This window comes from Sciurus carolinensis, chromosome 2 (assembly GCF_902686445.1).
Source record: "Sciurus carolinensis chromosome 2, mSciCar1.2, whole genome shotgun sequence".
NCBI lineage: Eukaryota > Metazoa > Chordata > Mammalia > Rodentia > Sciuridae > Sciurus > Sciurus carolinensis.
Window position 1 is genome coordinate 82,343,436 of NC_062214.1, and position 21,237 is coordinate 82,364,672.

The 21,237-nt window shown below is 53.2% G+C and overlaps 1 protein-coding gene across 2 annotated transcripts; it reads left to right on the forward strand.

Moving 5' to 3' along the window:
* Positions 1–801: 801 nt before the first annotated feature.
* Positions 802–19,875, forward strand: Insyn1 (inhibitory synaptic factor 1). 2 transcript variants are annotated; one of them, XM_047541326.1, is made up of 3 exons: positions 802–2,007; positions 2,413–3,133; positions 12,024–19,875. In XM_047541326.1, exons 2-3 carry the CDS (start codon positions 2,978–2,980, stop codon positions 12,744–12,746), a joined length of 879 nt encoding a protein of 292 aa, XP_047397282.1. In that variant the 5' UTR covers positions 802–2,007; positions 2,413–2,977; the 3' UTR covers positions 12,747–19,875. The 2 variants fall into 2 exon arrangements, with proteins under 2 accessions (XP_047397282.1, XP_047397283.1); XM_047541327.1 differs by lacking the exon at positions 802–2,007 and having other exon boundaries at positions 2,996–3,133; positions 12,024–12,098; positions 12,194–19,875.
* Positions 19,876–21,237: the final 1,362 nt, after the last annotated feature.

The window sequence follows — 21,237 nt, forward strand, 5'->3', positions numbered from 1 at the left end:
ACACTGACAGTCACCTGGGTAACTCCTACTTCTCCTCTGAGATGCAGCTCAAAGTTTGCCTTTCTGGGAGAATCTGCCAGACCCTGGCCTACACTCCTTTCACCCTCCCCAGGACACCCCCACCCAATGTTACCATTGCTTCTAGAACTTTCTAGAACTTGCCTCTGTCCTGCACGTACCACCCCCTCCGTTTGCTCAAGAGTGTCCTTGTAAGCTGTGAGCTTCCTGAATGCTACTTTTCCTCGGTGATCCCAGAGCCGAGGGGGACCCAGTACACAGAAGGCACTGAATAAATGTTGAGAAAATGGATGAAGAGCTGAAGAAAATGCTCACCTCTGAGTTATACTTGATACTGGCGGTTGTCTCCAATCCGCCCCGTTCAGCCCAGAGCAATGGCACACAGTGGGTGCTCAGTAAAGGTTGGCTGTATTCTATTTTCTGAATTAATCTAATTTAAGCTAAGGTCTGGCGTGGTTTGAGGTATGACGGGGCAAGTGGGGGTCTTGATGCGGGAAACAGTCCAAAGCGAAGCTTGGAGTACACGGCAAAGGGCGAAGGAGGCTGATGGGGTGTCTGGAAAGATGGAAAGGAACTAAGTCCCTAGTCCTCGCCCCTCCGCGCCCCAGGGCGGCGAGCGTCCGACCAGGCTAGCCCTCCTCCAGCCCTGCAAGCTCAGGCCTCTTCTCCCTCTCTAGGGGGACTAGACCCCCTGGCTCGCGCACTGTGCGCTGGGCGCTGGGAGGCGTGTGTGTCGCTTTAAAAGCTCCCTCCCGGCGCGCCGGGCCGGCCCCTTTCCTGACAGCGCCGAGGCGAGCGGAGCCGAGCGAGCCCGGCGGCCTCTGAGGGAGCCAGCGCCCGCCCGGGCGGCCAGTCCGGCGGGGGGCGGCGGGGCAGGCCGGGGGCTACCGGGCGCGGCGCCGCGGCGCTCGGAAGCCGGCCGAGGCCCGCGGAGCCCGGTGGGGCAGGGCAGAGCGAGGCAGTGGAGGGAGGCCCAGCCCCGACCCGGCGCCTGTTTGTCCCACCCGCAGCGACCCGGCGCCCGGGGGCTGAGAAGCAGAGAAGCCGAGAGCGAGCGGGCAGGAGGCGGCGGGAGCCCAGCGGAGGCTTCGAGCCCAGTGCGCCCCGGTCCGGTTCGGCCCACCGGGCGCCCCTCCCCTCCTTTCCCTCGCCGCGCCTCCTCCCCTCGCCTCCTCTCGCCTCCTCTCTTCTCCTCCGTCGGGCGCCGCTCCAGCCCGCGCCCGGGCCGCCGAACCCAGCCGGGCCAGGCCCCCATCCTCGCGCGCTCTCTGCCGGGTCGGGCGAAGACGGGGTCCCAGAGGCAGACGCCGCCCTTCCGCCGGCACCCGGCAGATTCTGGACCTTTCAGATCGTGGCCTGAGCCCTGGGAGCGTTCTCGCTCCGCGAAGACTGCCGGGCTGGGCTGATCGGATCCTCGCGGCCGCCCAGGGCGACTTGGGCGCCGGAGCGCGGACATTCTGGGTCCAGGCTGAGCGCGTCCTGGGCGCCTGGTGCTGCCGCTCACTAAGGGCAGAGCAGGGCAGACCACGGCGGAGCCCGGCCCCAGCCCATCTGGACTGGACAGAGCAAATCCCGGACAGTGCCGAGCCCGGGGAATGCCGGGCGTGGGCTGAGGGGATCCCAGCGCCCTCCCAGCCCTCCGACTTTGGCTTGCGCGCTCTGACCGGCCGGGCGTCGTCTCGGCCGCCCTGCGCCCGGGTCACCTGTGGCCTAGAGCCCTGAACCCGCCGGACCCTCGCTCGTTCCGGACCCGGAGCCTGGCGGGTGTCGTGGGGGATTTTTCCTGCCCGCTTGCCTGGAGCGCGGAGGCCCCGCCCCCTCCCACCGCCCAGATGTCTCCGGTCGCGGCTCGGAGAACCTCCCTGAGGCCAAGGGCCGAAGGGTCCAGAGAGAGAAGCCCGCCCTAGGGAGCCTTGGGGGCCCCCCAACCTCGTCTTGGGGCTTGGCCCCCGACGCTGCTTGGAGGGAAGGCCGGTGCCCCCACCCTTGGTGAGTGTTGGAGTCGGGCTTCCGAGGGAAGGCGGCGCTTGGGGAGGGAGGGTCCGTTGGGAACGAGGGCACCCTGGGGGCACTGGGAGGAGGATGGAGGACGGGAGAGGCCCTCTGGTGTACCAGCGGAACCAGGCTTGACTAGGGAAGTGGGGGTTGGGGAAACCGCGGCCAGGGTGCCCCAGAGAAGGCTGAGGACTTATGCCTCTAAAGCAGGGGCTCCCCCCGACTCCCCAGAGGAAGGGTATGCTGAAAAACATCTACTTCCACCGCTCCTCCCAACAAAGAAAAAATAAATAAATCCCCAGCGAGGAAGGTGCAGGCAGGGGAGAGGAGGGAGGAAGCAGCATTGCCGGCTGGTGCTGCAGCCTGGGAGGGCTGACGCCAGGCTTGCTCTCTCTGCAGGGGGCTGCCCTCCTCCAATCCAGCTCCCTCTCCAGAGCCGCCCACATCTGGAGCCCCCTCCACATCTGGAAGACCCTGGCTCCGTCCCTCTGCAGGTGTCAGTTGCATCCAGAGACCTCTGCCTTTGCAACTGCCTAGGAGTTGTGAGGGGATTACTGCTACCTTCCCCCATCCCAAGGGCATCCCTTACCCTTAGTCCCTGCAGAGTCATCCCCCTGCCTCTGTGTCTAGGCTCAGGCAGAGACCAGCTCTGTACACCCATAGGCACCTCAAGTCCTGGAGCCCACTTCTGGGACCCAAGGCCCCTCCCTCTGCCCTCTTGTGTCCTCACCTTGACCCTCTCTCTTAGACTCTGTCTCCCTCTGGGTGTTCATTTACCACCCAGAGGAAGAGCAGGCGGAGTGGCAGGGGGCAGGGACTGGGTGAGGGCTGCCCAGTGCCAGGGTGGGCTGGGGGGCCGTTAAGATGTGGAGCTCTGCCCGGCTGAGGGGGGCTCTGTGGAGGAAGACGCAGTGTGTGCCCGGCTGGGGGGAGTATGGGCAGGCCTGCGGCCACGTGGTGAAGGATGAACATTCGGGGCACCCCGGACCTCGGGCAGCCCAGTGACGACCCCAGCAGTGGTGGTGAGCGGGAGCGGATTCGACAGCGCATGAAAATGGTCATCGGGCAGCTTGAAGGCATCCTGCGGGAGCTCAAGGAGGTGGCCAAGGAGCTGAGGGAGGTAAGCAAGGGCTGTACAGGAGCCACACAGATCTTAGACCAGCCTTCCTGGGCTTGGCACCAAAACATGTATGTGTGTTTGAGTGTACCAAGCCATGTGCACGATATCACTCTGCTGGGGACTTCTTTCCTTCTCTTTCTCCTTTCCTCAAATCAGCTTTGCCAAAACTCTTACCATACCCTAGAGGTGGAGGGGCTTAGTGCTGCAAAGATTGCTAGGGCAGCATGTCAGTGGGCCCAGCTCCATGGTTAGCACTCGGGGTTGCCAAGGTGGGCCAATAAGAACTAAATTTCACCACAGCTTCTTACTAGGAGATACTCTTCTGGGACTTGGGCTGACCCTTGACCTTACCATCTATCTCCTAGACTCTGAGCTGGTCATGGGGGCTCTGCCAGAGTGTGGATGGCTCTACTGAGGCAGTTCCCACTGCTTGAGACCCTCAGAGATCACACAGATGTTCAGAGCACTTGTTTGATGCCCCTGCCCTCCCTGCTCTGGGGTAAGAATGGGTCCAGGCACTAGTGGATGCCAGGTTTCCTTGTGTAAAATGGCAGGGACAAGGATCTCCTCTAAGGGGATGTGTTCCCCTGCCAGGAGGGATATTATTGAATGGTTTTGCCAAGGCTGAAAAATCACTGGGAAATGCTGGGAATGTGTGCGTCCCTCTCTGTCTTTCTAAGTGGAGCCCGGTTTAATTACTGCTTCCCACATCACTGGGGTAATGAGGTACACATGTCGTCGGCCCTGCCCCCTGGGCTACGTTCAAGCCCAAAATGCATGACCAGCGTTCTGAGCCACTGACCTGAATTTGCCTACTGGGTGCCATTACACCAGCCAGGTGGGCTTTACGCAAGTTTCAACTCCTTGTAACCAGGGCCCCTGCAGAGATAGCAGGGAGAGTGATTGAGCTGGAGTTATGGGCACAGGGAGAAGAGGGTTTTAGGAGAACTGAGGCAGTGGAGCAATGATGGGTACCAACCCATCTGCCAACATAGCATTCCAGCCTGGTCTGAGCTTAGGAACAGGAGTTGTTCGGAAGGAGCTGTGTTCAGAGCTGGGGAGCAGGTGTGTTTACAGAGATTCCTGGATAGGTACTGCCATTGGGCTGCCCCTCTGTCCAGGGTCAGCCTCATGGAGCCTGCCAGGAAATCCAGTCTCAGGAGGTGGGAATGACTTGCCTCAGGTAGTTAAAAGCAAGGGTTCTTCTGTGCATGGATTGAGTTGGCCATGGTCTGGGCTGAACATCTTTAGCAGTACAATTAGAAAGTCATAGACCAGAGCTCCCCACCCCCCAAGCAGCCCCTCCTCCTCCAACCTCATGGGTTCTAAGAATTACAATACCCTCTCCCACCTGCTTTGGATACTCTTCAATTCTTTCAGTGCTATGAGACCTGTACAGAGTTTCAATCTCGGGCAGGAGCATGGAACCCATGCCCCAGCAGGCCCATGCAGAAGGAACCAAGATTGACTCTAATCTTGTGTCTCAACCTTGATACAACTTGGCTTACTCCTAACTGAGCATCTTCCACCACGTGCATCCCCTCTCCCCACAGCATAGTCATCCAGATCTTAAAGGGATCTCACAGGTAATCCAGAACAGCCCTGTACATTTATTGTCAAAGAAACTGACAGAGAGAGACAGGGATTTGTCCAAGATCATGCAGCCTACCAGGGGCAGAACTGTGTCTAGAACCCAGGTTCCTGATACCTATTCTGGGTCTTCAGCAGATGGGCTACATGGTAATCTCTTTGCATTTTGATAGGGGCCTTCAAGAGAAGGCTTTGATGCTATGGCACTGGAATTTATTTGCAGAGCGTCTCCATGTCCCCCTTCCATTGTCACACTCACCCACTACCATGCCTTTCATACCAGAGCTTCAGAGCATGGACTGTGCAGCCCAGAGACCTGAGACAGGACAGAGGAAGAAGATGAATCCCTTCCCCCAATACACCCTGTAGGCCATGTGCCTCCACCCAAGACTTTGGCAGGTTGCTATGGCAACCAGAGTCTACCCGTATGCCACTGCCTGCCTGCTGCCAATGGCACCCATGGGGGGGGGCTCAAAGCTCCTCATCCCCCAGGCAGGTTCTGGATGTGGAGTGATGGGCAGGGCAAAGTAGGTGAGACTCAGGAAGGCCCAGCAGAAGAGGTGCCATGCCTGACTTCCTATGGGATGGGATATCAGGAATTGGGTTACCAAGTGAGGGTACCAGGCCCTAGTTAGGAATTCACTCCCTGGAGCCTGTCATCTTAGCTCTTGATTCTCCTAAGGGACCGTAAACCTAATCTTGCTGGCTCTCCACAGTCCCTTTGTGTGGTATTTTTCCTTTGGGGATCTGGGCAGACCCAAGGTCAAAAGGTAGCAGGCATTTATTCCCTCATCACACCCCACTCCCTGGGCAGCATCTGCTCAGTCCCCACCAGTTCTACTCTTATATCAGGAAGGCAAGACACTTGGATGTGGAGGCAAGACTCACACAAAAGACTGTCAGGTGAGCTACATAGGATGCTTGATGGGGGAGCAAGGCGGCAGCAGAGAGGAAGGACTCAGCTTGATTCCCCTCTGCCAGCCTCCTCCTGTCTGCAGGCCCTGGGCCCCCTGGCCTCTAGACACCACTAATCATGGAAGACCCTTCTCATCCTCTTGAGCATACATCCTGAAATTCACTGAAGGATGAGAGATACTAAAGCACTTCTTCCCCAACCTCGGGAGCCTCAGTTTGCTCATCTCTGAAATGGGGACAATGATGATTTGTACCTCATAGTGATATTGCAAGGATTCATTGGGGGCTTGGCATATAGGAGGGGGACCAACACTACTGACACTCCTAAAGGATTTGGAGTTCCCTATCCTGTACCTCTCCCTCTCTCCCTAACTCCTGCTCCAGCTCTGCCACCAGCTTCTCTGGTAACAGGGATAAGATCCCATGGGTGGGGAAAGCCATTTAAAAGACTAAGTGAGGTAAGGAAAGCAAAAAGTGCCTTGAAAGCTAAAATTGTACTGCAGAGGTATGTGACAGTCAAACATTAATTAGCCCTCATTTCTCCTAGATTCCCCAATACTCCAGGATACCAGGCCAGTCCCAGCAGGCTTTCTAAGCGCCTCAAAATTCCATGGATCTTAATTTAGAGATGTAGCACAACCCAGGGGCTAGGAGCACAGGTCATGTGACCAAATGTCTTTGCTTCAGATATGAGCTGCATCCTGTGTGAACTTGGGAAAATTACTTTACCTCTCTGTGCTTGTTTTCCCATCTGTAAAATGAGGATACCAGATTTTATACCAACCCCACCCCCTGCCCCAGGGTTGTTGTGAGAATTAAAAGAGGTATTATATATAAAGTACTTAGCATATCAATGGGCCCCAAACCAGCTCCATATCTGTTAGGTTTTTGTTTTTATTTTTGGGGTGTGGAGGATGGCGCCCTAGCATTTGCTAGGCAAATGCTCCACCATGGAGGCACCCCTGGCCCTCTGTTAAGGTATTATTACTAATAATTCCAGCACCAGCATGCCCCTCAGCTACACGTACTTTCTGGAGCCACACCAGTTTATTAGCCAGGAACAGGGTCATGGACAGGTCCTGACCTCCTGGCCTGAGCCTGTTAGTGTCACCTGCATTAAGCAGTCCCATACCAGCAAGAAAAGGGGATAGTGACAGTGACAGGGTAAGAAGGGAGTCTCCAATAAGGTGACTTTTGAAGAGAGACACAAAGGAAGTGGGGGAGGGGTGGGGAAGGTGAGTGGCTATCCAAGGGAAGAGCACCTATGCAGAGGAAGCCTGCAGCTAGAGCGGAGTGAGCAGGGAAGAGAACAGGAGTTAAGGCCACACGGGGTGTGACGGGTGGATTCCAAGGCATCTTGCAGAGCATGGTCTGGAATTGGTTTGTCCTCAGTGAGAATCACATACCATCTTCGAGAACTTCCTGTTGTGTTTCTGGGAGGGAATCTGCCTCCCTGCTGTTCCCTGCTGCTCCCCAAACCTTCCAATGTTAGGTTTCAGAGTCTTTCTGTCCTTGGCCTGGCAGATGTTGAGCTCACCTTGAGCAGGTACTTAGCTTCTTCCTCCCTGGGGACTCAAAGGTGGTCCATGTGCTGACCACCTGTATCCCCCATATCATCAACAATTCTTGGGCCAGAAATAACTTAAAGGCAAAGTTGCCCCCTTGGCCAGAGCACCTCAGGGAGGGTGGAGGAGTGGGCACAGTCTTTCCTAAACCTGGGGTGGCAGTAGAGGGTTCTCCCACCTGATTTTCACAGGAAACAGGCATGGTGGCAGCCTGTTTCCTGGCTGCCCCACTGTGCAGTCCCATTGGCAAGGCCTGTGTATGAAGGTGGCAGGGAAAGCCAAGGGCCTTGTGAGCCTGAGATAAATAAATGTGGCCCAGCCAGGAAGCAGCTGGAGAAGGAGAGGCTGGGGACCACAGGGCCATGCCAAAGTGGGTCAGTTCCATCACCCACAGCTCAGCACCAATTGCGTGGTTTTTTTATTATTATTTTCTTCTCACCTGCTTCTCCTTCCTTTTCCCTTTGCCTTCTCCTACTCAGACAGATTCACTGAAACTCCCTGGCCAATTAGGCCAAATTGCTGGATGAGAGCCATGAATCACGGTCAGCTCACTCTGCCTCTCCCCAACTCCACAGCCCCCCAGGAAGATAATAAACAACGTAATCACAGAATTAAAAAATAATCAGTGGTCATAAATAATGCAGAGTCTCCAGTTATGTAACCAGCTGCCCAGGGAGCTGGGAGAGAGGGAAGGAGGTAGCAGCTTATCAGGGGAGGTGGGGGTTGGGATTGCTGGATCCCACATTCCCGGGTCCTCAGTCCAGGCTGCAGGACCTTAGGGAGCACAGATGTGCCTTCCTTGAAGAGTGCCCAGTCAGAGCTGAAGGAAGGACCTGGGCCAAACAAAACAGAGGTGCCAGGACTGTGGAACACTTCCTTAACAAAAAAGCCCCCAGCAGTTTTTATTAAGCCTTCAGTCAACCCATCCACTCAGTCAATAGCTGTGATTTTGAAGTACACCAATCCTTGTGCCAAGCTGGGGATACAACAGTGGGCAAAACGGACCCAGCCAGCCTGCCTCTCACGGGGAGAGAGACATCAACTACTTTATACCATGTAGCAGTGTCAAATACTGTCCTCGACTGCAATTCGAGGAGGCCTCCCCCTGGAAGTGAGGAGGGAGTGAATTCGAGAGGAGGGAGGGCCCAGGGGCAGCTTTGAGGTCAGTGGAGTGCTAAGGGGTAGGTACCGAGAGGACTGGCCTGGGAGGACGGAACCTGCTTGCTGGAGAGGAAAGGGAATGTTAGGGATTGTGTTTAGGAGGCTCAGGAGTTTGGGGCTGCAAGCAGAGGGGTGACATGGTCCTGGTGGTTGATCAGAAAACTCCCTGGGTGCAGAAGGATGGAGAAGGCACTAGACAGGAAGTTGCTGTCAGTGGGAAAATTAAGTGGGTACAGTTGTTCAGGAGAGGGAAGCTAAGGCTGTGACTAGAACAGAGGTTGGAGACACCCCTGGGATAGGGCTATGCCTGGGGCTCCCAATGAGTTCTGTCACAGCCTTCAACCCTGCCCTTCCTCTTGAGTGCTTGCTCTTGGCACTGAGTAGGTCATTCTTGGACTTAAGGTATAAGGCCCAGAAGTCAGAGTTGACTTTTGCTCTCAGCTCAGCTCCTTCCAGGCTCTGGGCTGCAGTTTTCCCATCAGCAAGCACAAACAAGACAGGTGAATTCAACAGTGCCTCTCCAACCGCTTGTGACTTTGAGGTTCTCTGATTCTGTGATTTTTATGGTTCCATTTCTCTCTCTCCCCCTCTTTTTCCTTCTGTGTATATAATTATTTCCCTGCACTCCAAGACAATCCCAAATTACAGGTAGGCAAAATGATTATTAAATCACAGAGAAGAATCACAGATTACAAGACATCCAAAGCAGAGAAGCAGGTAGCACAAGGCCTGCCCGACGCCTGCCCTCCCCAGAGGCCCATGAGATGAGGCACCAAGGTTTGGGGACTGACCCAGGCCCCTGCATAGAAGTCAGGTACCCTTGTGCACATGACTTTCCTTTCTGATTCTAACTTATATCATTGATCAAGTGGATGTGACCTATCCCACCTAATAGACTGGGCCAGATTTGCCTGCAAACCTCACAGCCATTTGGCTCATAGGACCTTCTGGTTCTATTCTACCTAGAGAGAGGTCTGCTTTAGGCAAAATTGGTATTACCCATGTCAAGGCTGTGAAAGGCCTACCATATCCCAGTATTCTGCCCCAGGCTTGGAAATTTCCCCATTAGCGTGTCATTCATTTGGTGAAGAACTGATTCCCATTTGCTCTTGGCCTGGTGCCAGAGACCTGGGCATGCACTCTTGCCCAGTGGTGCATAGCAGATATTGGTAGGCTACGTTTTTCCCCATGCTTTCCCAAGAGCATTAGGTGAGTAAGTCCTCACAGGAACCCTATCAAGTAGGTACTACGAGAATTCTTTGTCGAAGACACACAAGCACAGAGAAGTTAAGTAACTTGACCAAGTTCACAGTTCTGGCTCCAGAGCTCAGGTTCTTAAGTTTTGACTGTTCTAACTGCAGTTTAATCTGTTCAGTCTTCGTCAACCAAGCAAGGAGGGGAGTGTCATCCCTTTTAATAGGCCCCAGATCATAGCTTGGAGGTGGATTATCACATCTGCTTAAGTTCCAACAGCCAAGAGGAAGCAGACTTAGGACTTGAACCCAGGTTCCCTCTCTGCCTTTCCTTCATACCTCCAGGGTGGAACCCAAGAGGGGCACTAAAGAAGAAGGAAGGGTCAAAAGGGAAGGCCTTCTGAGCAGGTGGCCAGCTGCGGCTTCCCGGATGGGAAGAGCGTGTCCAGACCTGGGGCCCATTGGTGTCATCCTCACTGAGCATCAGGAAGCCTGGCTTCCTCTCTTAGTCTCTGCTGTCTGAGAGGTCACAGCCAAGTCACTGGACACCAGATTCCTCCTAGCAGCCCGGCCCTCAGGCTACAGCAGCTTCTCAAGAGCCCTGGGGATAGTGGGGAAAATGGCCAAATGGGTGTGGTTGCCTAGCTTGCATTTTAACCTGAACTGAATCCCCAGTACCCAGACTAGTCCCTAAACCAGCAGTAGCAACAGCAGGGAGTATCATGGTCTCATGGGTGGAGGTAAGATTCAAGAGCAGGAAGGGTAGGAAAGCCTGGCACATAGTAGGTGGTCAGAGGCGGGAGATGATGTTATTTATTCCCAAAGCTCCTTGGAGTTCTTCCACTGCCCTTCTCATTGTTTCTTGTGACACTCTGGCGAGTTGGCAGGGCTGGGAGTCTCACATCCACTTGGTGGTGAATGAAGCTGAGGTACAGAGAAGTTATGTGACTTGCCCAAAGACACACAGCAATGTCTAAGCCAAGTCTAGCCCCCCAGATGATCTGACTCCTCCAGCTTTTCTGCAGGCCAGAGCCATTCCTCTTCTGGGGCCATGGTAAGTGGACCTCCCTAGGCAGTGACACCCCAAACAACTTCTTAAACCCACCTCTACAACACAGTCCCCTAGAATCCCAGAGGTAGAAGGAACCTTGGAGATAAAACTAGTTCATCTCCTCTCCCTGTCAACAAATTGAGAAATTGAGACCCAGAGAGTAAAAGAGTCAACCAGGTCACCCACCCCTGGCCTCTAACCACTGACCCAAGCTACTCCTGACAGCATTTCTGCCCACTTCCTCTTTCACCTCGGGCCACTCACCACCCCACCCCTTGCCAAGCATCTAGCACATTCCTGGACAGCAGTAGCGTTCAGTACATGTTTGTTGAATTAAGGACCTAGTTGATTAATTAATTGACTGCTATGGCTCCAGGTAAAGAATACCAGCTGGCATTGGGAGCTAGATTCTGGTCCAGATGATTCTCTGTGTCTCTCTGTCTCTGAGTCTCTGTCTCTGACTCTGGGTCCCTCTGCTTTGCTTTCATTGTCTTACTATTTTGTTTTTGGACTGAATCTTCTCTCTCCTTTTTAGAACTCTGTCCTCTGATTGATGTGCTGACAGAGGCCCAGGCAAGGGGCTGTCCTAAGGCAGGGCCACCTGCATGGGGGCTCAGAGCTTCACTTTACGCAGGGCAGGGAAGGATGTGCAGTGACCGCCACAGCTGAACTGCCTCCTGAGTGCATTTAATAAGCAGCTCTGGCCAAGAAAGGATGGTTTCTTTATTGCTTACCAAACAATGCTCGCTTTATTCCTTTTCCCAACAAGCCAGGATGGATCTCTCCTCATTGGTGGGCAGGGAAGGCAAGGAGGGAGGAGGCTCTGGGGGCACAGGGGTAACCCAGCCAGTGCCACACACCTGCTGTTCTTATCCTGAAGGGCTGGTGGATACCCATGGGAGAGTCCCCGGTCAATGTCAGGAACTGTCCAGGAAGCTTTAGGAAGCCTGAACAGGGTCCTTCCTGTGGTCACCCTCTATCATTTCCTCTTTGAGGATGGCTAGGCCTCTGAACAGGCTTGCTGAACACCTTCAACCCTCTTTAATGGCCCCTCTCAAATGAAGATAAAACCCTGATCACCAGGGCAGCTCCCAAGAACAGAACCTTGGGGTAAGGATGTTTAAATGGATGGAATGCAGAGCTGGAAAGCAGTCTCTCCTCCCCCACCCCAAGGAACTGAGGAGTGGTGAATTGGCCTTGGGGAATGGCCAGAACAAGTTCTGTACATCCTGGTCCAATTCTGGCCCTTTGGGACCTCAAGAGGACAAATAAACCTATGACCTCAAATCCAGTCCCATCCTTTAGAGTCACCAGCCAGGAGGTCTAGCAGGACAGGACAGAGGCACACTCACACCTAGGGGGTACTCGGGCCCCTCCCCCAGCCCCTCTCATCTCCTCTCCCCTTCCCTGGCTAGGTGGTGAGCCAGATCGACAAGCTAACGTCTGACTTCGACTTTGAACTGGAGCCAGATGACTGGACCACGGCCACTGTGAGCAGCACCTCTAGCAGTGACAAGGCAGGTGTGGGTGGCCCCTTTGACCTGGGCCATCTGGACTTCATGACAGCTGATATCCTCTCGGACAGCTGGGAGTTCTGCTCCTTCCTGGACGTCTCCACACCATCGGACTCCGTGGATGGCCCTGAATCAATGCGGCCAGGGGCTGGCCCTGACTACCGGCTCATGAATGGCGGCATGCCCATCCCCAATGGGCCACGAGTGGAGACCCCCGACTCGTCCAGCGAGGAGGCCTTCAGTGCTGGCCCTACTAAGGGCCAGCTGCCCCAGCGGACCCCAGGGACACGGGAAAGGGTACGGTTCAGTGACAAAGTGCTTTACCACGCTCTGTGCTGCGATGACGAGGAGGGGGACGGTGAGGAGGAGGCAGAGGAGGAGGAGGTGGGCCTGCCCCCTGAGCTGCCCCATACGGAGACCCATGCAGCCCCCCTCAAGCCCTCCCCAGCCCCCCACAAGACAAGGCGCTCTCCACTGACTGGCCGTCACTCAGGACCCACATTGGCTCCAGAACAGACCCGAAGGGTCACAAGGAACAGCAGCACCCAGACAGTGTCAGACAAGAGCACGCAGACGGTACTGCCCTACACGGCCACCAGACAGAAAGCCAGGGGGAAAAACTAGGGGCTGGGGAGGGGGATGGGGTGGGCACATAGAGCTATAAATATATATATATATATATATATTTAAACAAACACAGTCATAATAAAATTTAAAAATGCTAAGGATCCGGCCCCACAGGGCCCAAAGCTTTCACAGAGCTCATCTTAGACACAGATGCCCACTCACCTCCTTGGTCCCAGGAAGCATGGTGAGAGCCCATCCTCCATCCCTTCTCATTGCAGGGCCCCTGAGGAGGTGTCTGAAAGTACGTAAGTGAGGTGGGAGTGGTCTAACCTGGCAGGTGGTGAGCACAGTGGTTCTAGGTGGCTGCTGGCTGGGTCATGTCTTGGGAGAGACTCATCTGCAGAAGGTAGGCTCTAAGAGAGCAGTGCCAGATGCCAGAGCTCAGTTGGGATGGTTGAGTGACTGTAGGACTCAGGGCGCAGGGGTTGCATCGCTCTGGCTGGGCCCTGGGTCACTTGCACCCCCATCTTTCTGCTCCACAGCAGACAGATTTTGCCTTTCTTTCCCAAAGGAAAATTTACCTGGATAGATACAATTCCACCCTACCCACTTGCATCTTAGGATTTCCAGGGACATAAAGGAAGGGCAAGCCTCTCCCAAGGACTGGGAAGCTGGGCTTCCACAGAAGTTGCAGGACTGGGCTGGGCAGTGTAGGGGCTTGTTTGGAGAGCTTGGATCATTCCAATCCTTGCAGTTCCCATTCTCAGCTCATCTTCTGAGGATCGGAGCCTCAGAGCAGATCCTTAGCCAACCTCTGGCTTGGCCCTGAGCAGAACTAAATGTGTATGAGCAACAGGCAGCAGTCAAGACAAGGCTGTGAACCAGGGCCACACACCAGCCCCTAACCACCTTTGCCAGGCAGCCAGCAGGGAGGTGAGTGCAGTGGCCCTCCTTGGCCCCTGCTTCTCCACACCCAGCCCCTGAGCCCACCTTAGCAGTTTCTTGAGCAGAGACAAGGGAAAAGCCAAGAGGCACCGGGGGCTTCACCTAGGGCATGACCTGCCAATAGGGACAGCATCTGAATTTCCTTGGGATGGTAATCACAATCATTGATCACATTTATAGAGCAGGTCTGTATGTCACTATATGCCAAATACATTTTATAGCATTATCTTATTTAATCTTCACAATAACCCAACAAGTTAACTATTATGATTCCCATTCTTTCAAATGAGAATTACTGAGGTTCAGAGAACCTCAGTAGAGGCTAAGTAACTGGATTTAGGTCATAGAGCCTATGCCATCCTGCCCCCCATGAGCAAGTGGTTTCCAGACTGTACATGGCTCTGCTATCTAGCAGCTGTGTAACCTTGGGCAAGTTCATTTGCCTCTCTGAGTCTTTCTACCTCATCTATCAAGTGGGTCTGATAGACCACCTACCTCACTGGCTACTATGGGGCTCCAGCAAGATGGTGAATGTGAAAGTACTTGATAAACTACAGGCACTGGATGGACTGAGGTCAGTGCGACTCCCATCCCACGTTTCAGTGTTTTCCAAGGCAGAAGAGTCATGAGTGTGTGGAGAAAGAGCTGCTCCCTTCCAACCAGAGGCCATCCCTCAGTCACAAGCACCACATCACTTTGTCCCTCAAAGCAGCTGGCAGTAAGGAGATGGCTACCACTTGATTTACTGTTCCTCACCCAGAGCGGAGAGGTGGTGCCAATGGCACAGCAAGGACCTGGCTCCTGGGGGCCCCCCTGCTGCACATTTCAATTAAGGCAGTTAGACAACCCTCCAGGGACTATCCAGAGGGGACCCCTGTGTGAAAACTAAGGAGGACCTTCCTAGCAGGCCCAGCGGCACCCCTGCCCCTACCTGGAGATGTGCTACCAGCCCAGGCCATGGGGAGCCAGTGAGAAGGTGCAGGCCAGTCTGGAGTGATAGAGGATACATCAGGAGGCCATCAGCACATCTAGGGTGTTCTGAAGTGTGGGGGTCTCTCTTTGGGCCCATGGTGAGGTCAGAACCCTACAGGGCCAGCCTGCAGCCTCCAGAGTGGAAATCCAAAGATGAGGTGGGTCGGTCCACGTCTGCAAGCCAGCAGGCAGAGCCCCTCTATCAGCCCCAGGAAGCCCCAAGCAGGTGATTCTGATCTTTACAACCATCAGGGAAAAGAATCCAATAGAATAGTTTTCATATCACAGAGGAAGAAACTGAGGTCTGGAGCCAGGGTTCTCAGAGAGAGCCCTGAATAAAGATGTGTCCCCTCCTAGGAGATTCCCCCACCCTGCCCTGGCTCTGTGAGACTGTATGTGGTTATGGCTAGTGTGTGTCACTTGTACCCAAATGGAGCAAGTGTATCCTGGAAGTGTGGAGCGAATTTTGAAATGGATACAAGTTTACTTTGGTGAAAGCCCAGAAAGTACTTGACTGCCAAACCCAGTGGAGCTCTGGGGTGGGATCCTTACCACTTCTCCTAACTTGAAATGTAGAATGTGTCCACTTGAAGATAATTATGACTACGTAATAAGCTGTTGAGCAGTAGAATGGGCACCTCCAGGGAGTGAGCTCCCCATCCTTGAGGCAGATGCAGCCATCCCTGGACCCTCCTCCAGACCTGCCAGCTCCAGCCAGATGCAGTGCTTCCTGCTCTTCCCTGCCTCTAAACCCTCCCAGGTGTCTGGGTTTCCTCCCCAGAATGACCCACCAGGTCTGCTTCCAGGAGGTCTGATTCCACTAACCACGTACTGTGTGCACAGACTTGTGCTACAGGCTGCTGTGAAGGAGGCAAGAGGGAGCCAGGCGCTAGTGACACAAAAGAGCTGTCATCAATAGCTCCTGTTCATTGATCACACACTACAATTGAGCATTGTCCTAAGCACATGCCTTATCTCATTTATTCCTCATAGTAAATGATGAGATAAGCCATTTTACTTACGCCTATTTTTTAATGAGAAAACTGAGGCTCTGAAAAGTTAAGTCACTTTGCTGACAAGCATATAGGATGAGTTATGGACGAGAATTCAACCCCCAACTCAGTGACTTAGCACTCAAACATCTGCTGCAGTCCAAACGCATGATGGAACCCATGCTCTGGTCTCTCAGGATGAGGATGAGGGCTTGGCGGCCCGAGAGCCAGGGGACCTTGGGGAGTGGGAAGTGAGTTGAGAGAAAAAAGTCTATGAACACAGTTCAGTGTTTGGAGAACTTGGCTGTTATCAGCCTGAGTATCACAACCCCTGATTCAGAACCTGGCACTGAATGGATCTTGGGTTCAATAAATGTTGAATGAATGAACGAACCCCATTTGCAGAGGGGATATCAATTGTGCATTAATTCAATCAACTTTTATTGAGGACCACCTATGTGCCAGGTCTTGTGTCACACACACATACACATCTCCCTCCCCTGTAAAACTTTGTGACTAAGGACCAGGCAAAGTCAAAACTGAAGGGTTTGGGGTTTCAGCACTGAGAAGCTGGAAATGACACTGGGTCCAACCTGTGATGACTGGGAAAAGGGGGCCAGGGGCATGAAGCAGGGGACCAGGTTGGTGAGGTAGCCAGCCACTCTGGGGCATGCTCTGCAGGGATGGGGGATCCTAGCCTGACACCACTTCTATAGGGTGGGGATACTGCAGAGTGTCTAAGAATGACGAGGCATTCCTATATCTACTTTATAAACAAGGGACAGAGAATGCAGCCTACAGAAGTGGTCTGGTGAAACCAAGGGCCAGAAAGGAGGGCATATTATTCAGAGACCCCAGAACCATCCCCTTGTTCTGTTAACAAGAAGGGAAAAGGGGTCATGCTGGGAATTTAAGAGACAGTAGACCCAGCCCTGCAACCCTCCCTTCTGAGTTCCCCTTCTCCTGTCCCAACACCTCCCACCCAACCTCCTGACTTGTGTAAGAAAACTGACACTTATTGACAGCTTAGTAAATGCCAGGCTCCATGTCACACCTTTTAACTGACACTAAATGGCAGGTTTAGTTGGGCCCAGTACAGAATAGGTTGCTCAATAATTGTTCATTGAGTAAATGGGTTAACCACAGTCTTCATTTTACAGGTCAGGTGAGGAAACTGGTGAACAAATAAGGACTTTGCTCAAAGTCACACAGGCAGAGATTGGTGGAGCTGGGACTTGACATGGCTATTATGATTTACGCTGTATTTGAGAGCTAGCATCTATGGATCGCCTGCCACGTGATCGCCTGTATGAGGCTCACCAGGGTTCAGGCCCCACCTTCATCAATTCAGCTTGGGCAGGACTCCTAGAGTCTCCCCCTAGTTTCTGGTGAGCCTGGGACACTAACTAGGTGACCCAGAGAAAAACAGCTCCAGGTTCAAAGTGCCCTCTTCTTCTACCTCAGGTGCAGCTAGAAGACCAGCCTGCCGTCTGTACTATAAATGCCGAGGTCTTACTGGTCTGGGCTTACAGGGCTCTGAGAGCAGGAAGGGAGTGCTGGGGTGTTCAGGAGAGAATTTTGAGAGAAGAAAGGATTTGAAATAAACCTTCCTTTGGAATGGGGAAGTGGAAATGAAAGGCATTTGGAGCTGGTAGAGTTTTAAAACAAAGATGACTGAGGTGACCCTTGTGGCAGACAGTAGTGAGGCCTTGTTCAAACAAAGGGTGCACACTGGCGCAAACTGGGAAAGCCGAGAGCACCGTCAGCAAGTGACTTCAGAGCTCTCCAGCGCCCTCCGAGGCACTCCATCCTCCTGACTGTCGGGGAAGGAGGCAGGGGGTTTGTCTAGTCTGATAAACTAGATAGGTCAGTAGAGACTAACAAGATAGGGGCCCATTTAAAGGATAGCTAAGAACAGCAAATAATTAGCACATTGGTAAGTGAAATAATTTACCTTGAACTCTTGAAAATAATTTAATCCTACAGAGCAAGTTCAATATCCCGCCTGCAATGCTTTCCCCACCTTTCAGGTCAATAGGTCATCACCTCCAGACATGTAAACTAGCTGGGATTCCAGTGTGACCTGATTTGGCCCACCTGCCTGCCCTGCACCCTGACAGAGCACCCCCCTTTCCCTATCCCCAGCCAACCAGCCAAGGAGACCAAGCGGTCTTGGGTAGGTAACCTCGGGCTAATGTTGCCCACAGCTCAGGCCCTGTGCTGATCGGATCTGACTCCCTGCCAGGAACACTCAAGCTCACATACCTACCTGCAGCTCCACTTTCCCTCCTGTTCCTGCTAGTATACGCAGAGGTCAGGAGCTTCCCACAATAGATCAGACCCACCATGGCAGCTTCCCCTGCCATTATCTTAGAAGCACCACAGAAACCCACTCTCCAGGCCTTACCCCATACCTGTCCTCCACCCTCAAGAAATCAGGACAGCTCGCTACAAGGTACAGCCTATGGAGGAACCATGGAAAGAAGTCTGGGGCCCTGATCTTTGTGGTGTTTCCTTGACTCATTCTGGCCCAGGAGACCCTTGAGAGTGGAGAATTTGTCCCGAACCAAACAACAGAATGATTGGGGGGGGCTTCATGAAGAGGGTAGCCAGAGCTGAGTGCAATTTGGGGAGATGTGGAAGGGGGAAGAGGTTCACTAATAGGTAGTGATCCAAGAAATCAGGGAGAATTACAGAACTATGAAACCCCTCATAGTCAGGGAACTGGGTACCAACTTTCCCCTTTGCCCCCAGAGACTGACTGTGGGATCACTGCTAGGAGGAGGCACATCTGCCCCTACAACTCCGGGAGTGTGAAGGGTTAAATCCAGAAAATCGCCCAAGAAAGGCAGGTATGTCCCAGGAGTGATGAGCATAGCACACATGGGGTGAGGAGGATCGGGTTGGCCTGTGATCCCAGACAGGCAGGGGAGTACCAGGAGGTCCCTGGGCTGTGGGTCAGGAGCATGAGGGGGCTGCTCAGTTTGGTGAACTCCCAGACAGCTCTGGGACTATTCCCTGGGATTCTTGGCCTGGCATCGCTGCAATGTGGGTCACATTGCAATGTCCCTGGTACCTGAGAGTGAGGTCCTAGCCCCTGTCAAAACAGACTCCATTCTAGACTTGGTATAGGCAAGAGAAGATAACTTTCTCAGGGTGGCTCACCATTCAAAGTCCAGTTTTGCCCATTGAGCATATGAGTCTCTCCAGGGATGTGAAATTTCCTTGAGGAAGGTCCTTCTCTTGGGCTTCCTAATAAAATGGCTCCTTGTATTCTTCTGGAGACTGGGGGAAGCTTCAGGGTCATGTCCTCCTGCCCTAGGGTAGAGAACTCTGAAAACTTCTGGAGCCCAGAGAGCCCCTCAGATCAAGTTGACACTACCCACCCTGCAGTTTCCTGGACATTTCTCTTCCTCTCATCTGGAGGTTGTGAATTGGTGGCCTGCACACCTGCTTTACTTCCCACATTGTTTGAAAAAGAAGATTTTACATAAAAATCCAGATTTCAGATTTCTTAGGAAAAAATCTGTTGCTATGAGAACACTGAGTACCAACTCAGTGTTGGTACTCACATACTGAACTGGTCAGCAGGAGCTGAGCATCAGAAACTCTAGTTGGGGTGGAGACCCACCTTGATAACTTATTTAGAGACAGGGTCTCGCTGCGTTGCTTAGGGCCTCACTAAGTTGCTGAGGCTGACTTTGAACTCACGATCCTCCTGCATCAGCCTCCCAAGATGCTGGGATTATAGGAGTGCACCACTGCACCCAGCTGCCTTGTCATTCCTAAGTAAACCTTCCATCCATGTTCACTACTGCCCTGAGGCCCCCAACACACACACAGACAGCTGTCCCTCCTGGCAGACTGCAAACCCCATAAGGACTAGAACAGTTGACGTGCTTCCTGAAGTCTGGTTGTCCCCACACATGGTAAGTTCTCAGTGAGTGTACTTCTTGCCTCCACTCCGGCTCTCTATGGCCTTCCTGGGCCCTCAGGGCTTAAATGTCTCTTCAGGTTCAGAGTGTGGAGGAGCCATGATTCCTGAAGACTTATTGAAAAAGAGAGGGTGTCATGCTGGGTCTTGGGGAAGTGGAGGCCTGAGTGACCACTTTGCCTGAATCTCTTGCTCTTTCAGGCAGCTGGCCTCTGCTGGAATTTCAGAAGCACTCACCCAGTTTTGGTTTGTTTGGGGGTTCTTTTTTTGTTTTTATTTTTGCTTTTTTTTCTTTTAATTCAGACATTGTCTCATAGCTGAGGAATGGTTTCACACTTTTTAATAAAGGAATCTTCAAATCAAGTAGCCCTCATTGCTGTTCCATCAATCCACCAGAGCCACAGAGATAACTCATTCACTAAGTAATTGCCATGGTTCAAGTAATAGATGGAACATTGTGAGATGTTAGCTAAGTGAATTTTGCTTAATCAAGTGCCTTTGCCCCACAAGGTGTATATATTCTGAAGGCCCAAAGGAGCCCTAGACAAGTTAGGTCTAGTTAACTACATCAGCATTGGGTCCCCCAGCTTCCCTGCTACTGGTGCCTTGGGGTGGTGTTCCATTCCATAAGCCCTCTAAGACACCCCACTGACTCTGCCTATCAGAAAGCCCTTCACTGGGGGGTGCTGAGGGTATCTACCAGGGACACCATTCGTGTTGTACGTCATGGAAATAGCCCCTCAGTGCAGGTCCCCAGAGGACACCACAGGAATGATGCCACCTGGAATTGGAAACATAGTGACTCTGACATCTGCACAGAACCACAAGGACACATGGTCCTGATTCTAAGCTGAGACTGCTGGGGCCTTCTGGCCCAGGTTCAGAGCCTCCTCTTACCTCATCCTTCTGAACTCCACACATCCTGAACAAGCAAGCACTGTGGTCCAGAGAGGTTCCCACATGGAACAGAGCAGGAGGCAGGGTGTGCCTACTGAAACGGTCCCTTCTCTGGCCCCAGCCTGGTCCCAGAGGGCCATAATTCTCATCTCACTACCCCTTACCCCTGTCAGAGAGCCCATTCCAAAATTCCAGATGCAGAGAACAGGTTCATGGCAGCCTAGACCATGCAGGCAGGATCCTGGGGCCTTGAGGCTCATAATCACTGACTCCTCCAAATGTAAGAAGCTGCCTGTAGCCTGGACTAAATGGTGAGAAAACTATCCAAAAGTGACATATTGTGAGGTCTCAGGCTTTGGAGACAGAGACTACATCTGAATTAGGGCTCTATCTCCTACTCTTGGACCTTCCCTTTCTTAAAGGTGTAAGACCTACCAACAGCACTACTGGGAAGGCTCAGTGACATCAGTGCAAAGCCCAGATGGACTGGCAGGATGCCACCAGTAATGTGTGTCCTTCTCTCTAAAAGGCTCTCTGCCTCCTGTCCCACTGGACCTGGGAAATGTCCCGAGCTCAGGATAAGGGACCCAGAAGGACATTCTGTGTTTGCTCTCAGGGTCAGTTTGCAAAGCACAGAGAGGACTCATCATCACAGAGGCAGGGCAGGAGCAGGACTGAAGCACATCCTCCCCAACAGTTGGTTTTGTTGGCCCTCCAGGGCCAGTGGCATCCTGGGGTTTCTACAAATCTGTCTGTGCCCTAGGTAAGCAGGCCAGGTACCAGCTAGAATTCATTCTTTCTCCAGAGG

Bases quoted from the DNA above. Each gene is read 5' to 3' on its own strand.
- Insyn1 (XM_047541326.1), top strand. From the start codon at position 2,978: ATGAACATTCGGGGCACCCCGGACCTCGGGCAGCCCAGTGACGACCCC. The intron at 3,134-12,023 runs GTAAGCAAGGGC...TTCCCTGGCTAG, and splicing joins TGGCCAAGGAGCTGAGGGAG to GTGGTGAGCCAGATCGACAA.